The sequence below is a fragment of the Babylonia areolata genome, chromosome 9 (assembly GCF_041734735.1).
Source record: "Babylonia areolata isolate BAREFJ2019XMU chromosome 9, ASM4173473v1, whole genome shotgun sequence".
NCBI classification, from domain to species: Eukaryota; Metazoa; Mollusca; class Gastropoda; order Neogastropoda; family Buccinidae; genus Babylonia; species Babylonia areolata.
Window position 1 is genome coordinate 43,824,488 of NC_134884.1, and position 2,500 is coordinate 43,826,987.

At 45.5% G+C, this 2,500-nt stretch overlaps 1 protein-coding gene across 1 annotated transcript in view; it reads left to right on the top strand.

Annotated features, from left to right (window-relative positions):
* LOC143285509 (short-chain collagen C4-like) overlaps positions 1-2,500 on the top strand; it is a 5,350-nt gene that overhangs the window by 2,297 nt on the left and 553 nt on the right. Inside the window, exons 3-4 of the mRNA XM_076592843.1 lie at positions 77-139; positions 1,406-2,500. The exon at positions 1,406-2,500 is cut by the window's right edge and continues 553 nt beyond it. Of these exons, the coding sequence (XP_076448958.1) occupies positions 77-139; positions 1,406-1,860 (518 nt within the window). The 3' untranslated portion in view covers positions 1,861-2,500. The remainder of the gene's footprint in view (positions 1-76; positions 140-1,405) is intronic.

The window sequence follows — 2,500 nt, forward strand, 5'->3', positions numbered from 1 at the left end:
TGCAGCTGTACGCAGGGTTTGTGTATTTGAGAATTAATTTGTAGTTTTTAAATTAGTGACCTTCTGTGTTGAGCAGGGTCAACATTCGTTCGTTGGGGAAGAAAAACCTGCGCCAACACTAGCCAGTTGGTATATTCTGGTGAGTGTTATCATTATTATTATTTTTATCATTATTAAAGAATATCTTTATAGTTAGTAACTACAGAGTACAGAGCACGACGGCCTTTACAAAGACCCTAAGAAAATAAAGAGAACTGTGTAGAAGAATGACAAAAAAGAGAACAATACACCAAATATTTAATAATCCCATCCATAAAACACACACACACACACACACACACACACACACACACACACACACACGGAGAATCTGATGGTGCTGAAATGTGAGGCCATGAAAGTTCATTTCTTCGCGCTAAGGAAAGATTTAGAAAAAAAAAAGTTACACCAAATTATCTAATGATTTTGTGAGACCATAGATACCCCATATATTTAACTCTGTTGTGAGATACATCCGGTATTGGCTATACTTAACACAAATTGGAGGAGTCGAGTTTACCAAAGAAAGCTTGTGGTATGCAATATGATTACGACGTTAGAGGCAAGACAAACTGGGTTAGGAAAATAAAATAATGATGTATGTATTTGGGCTGGAATATGATTAGCTGAATAAAGGGATTGTTGACAGAACAGAATTTGTGCGTATACTGCAAACAAAAGTGACTGACAGTAGATGACAAGACTGGAACGCTGATAATTATGCAGAACAATGACATATGTGTGGTGTACAGACTGGTGAACTCTTTGCGTTGTGTCCAGGCATGTTCGTCACTGAAACAGGCCAAGCACTAAGGCTGTCTGATTTCGCTATGCATTACTTCTCCTGAGTGGAGGCGCACAGCCAGAATCGGTCAGGCTTTGGACTTCTGATCCAGTGTTCATCAGTGATCAGTGTTGGAGGCCCCGATTGGCAATGGTGTTGTGTCCTTGGGAAAGGCACTTTACTCCGAGTTTCCTCACTCCACAAAGGTGTCAGTGGACACGTGACTTCCGTTGGGGAAGGTTAAAACGACGGAAGGAGAGGATTGGTCGGAGCCTACAGTAGACGTGAATTCACTGCCTCGACGGCCAGTAAATGCTGTGGGACCTTTAAGAAAGAGCCACCAGAAAATGGTCAAGAAACAGGAAATGTGTGATGGGAACATTAGAAATAATAACGTGGGCAATGAGGATTGGGCCTTGCCCAGTGTGTGTATGTGTGTGTGCGTGTGTGTGTGTGTGTGTGTGTGTGTGTGTGTGTGTGTGTGTGTAAATATGTGGTTCAGAGTTGAAGAAAAAGAGAAATACGGGGAGTGATACACATGTTCTCCTTCCTAACACTGACCATGCTCTGTGAACAAAACAGGTGTGGCGGGAGGCTCCTGGTTTGATCACCCTGGGGCTGCAGCAAACCCACTGTGTCTGACTCTGGCTCCTCAGTTTGACGGAACAGCTGCACATCCTCACAATCGTGCGTACCTCTACGGAGTTGAGTATGAAGATATTCCTAAGCATGACGACCACGACGTTCCCTGCTCTGTGTGCCGTGCCGCCCTGTCCACCACCATCATGATCCCCGCCACCCGTACCTGTCCCACAGGGTGGACCACACAGTACACAGGGTACCTGACATCTGGGTACTTTGGACACAAGTCTGCCAGCGAGTATGTCTGTCTGGACAAAGATCTTGAGAATGCTTCCAGCGGCCACCTGAATCAGAACGGGAAATTCTTTTACTTCACTGTCACACGTTGTGGTAGTCTCCCCTGTCCTCCCTATGTCAACAACAAAGTCGTTCTCTGTGTCGTCTGTTCCAAATAGAGCAGGACACAGCTCACTGCCTTGTCAGGTTAAAGAATGCCGGTGTGTATCAACGGGCAGAGTTCATCTGTACCGATCCTCTTACATACACTTTTCGGTGATGGGTGTTTCCTCCTCAGTCTTTTCTTCTGCGTCTTCTTGGGCAAACTGTAATCCAGTTGTAAAATATGCAGGTAAAGTCGGCACAAACAGTGAAATATAGCACAGTTTCGGTTTGTTCAAGTTTCAGTTTTTCAAAGACGAGTCACTGCGTTCGGACAAATCCATATACGCTGCACTACATCTGTTAGCCAGGTGCCCGACCTGCAGCATAACCCAAAGCGCTTCGTCAGGCCTTGAGTGCTTGTGTATATAGCCGTGTACCTATCAGAGTGGATTCCTTCAACAGAATTTTGCCAGAGGACAACAGCTGTGTTGCCATGGGTTCTTTTTTCAGTGCGCCAAGTGCGAGCTGCACACGGGACCTCGGTTTATCGTCTCATCCGAACAACCAGGCGTTCAGTGTGATTTTACAGTCAAACGTGGGGGAAAAGAGCGAGACCGGAATTGAACCCAGTCCCTCACGGACACTGTATTGGCCAGAATCGCCATGCTGCCACCTTCATCCTTTAGAAACCATAAGACAAAGATCCGTGATGAC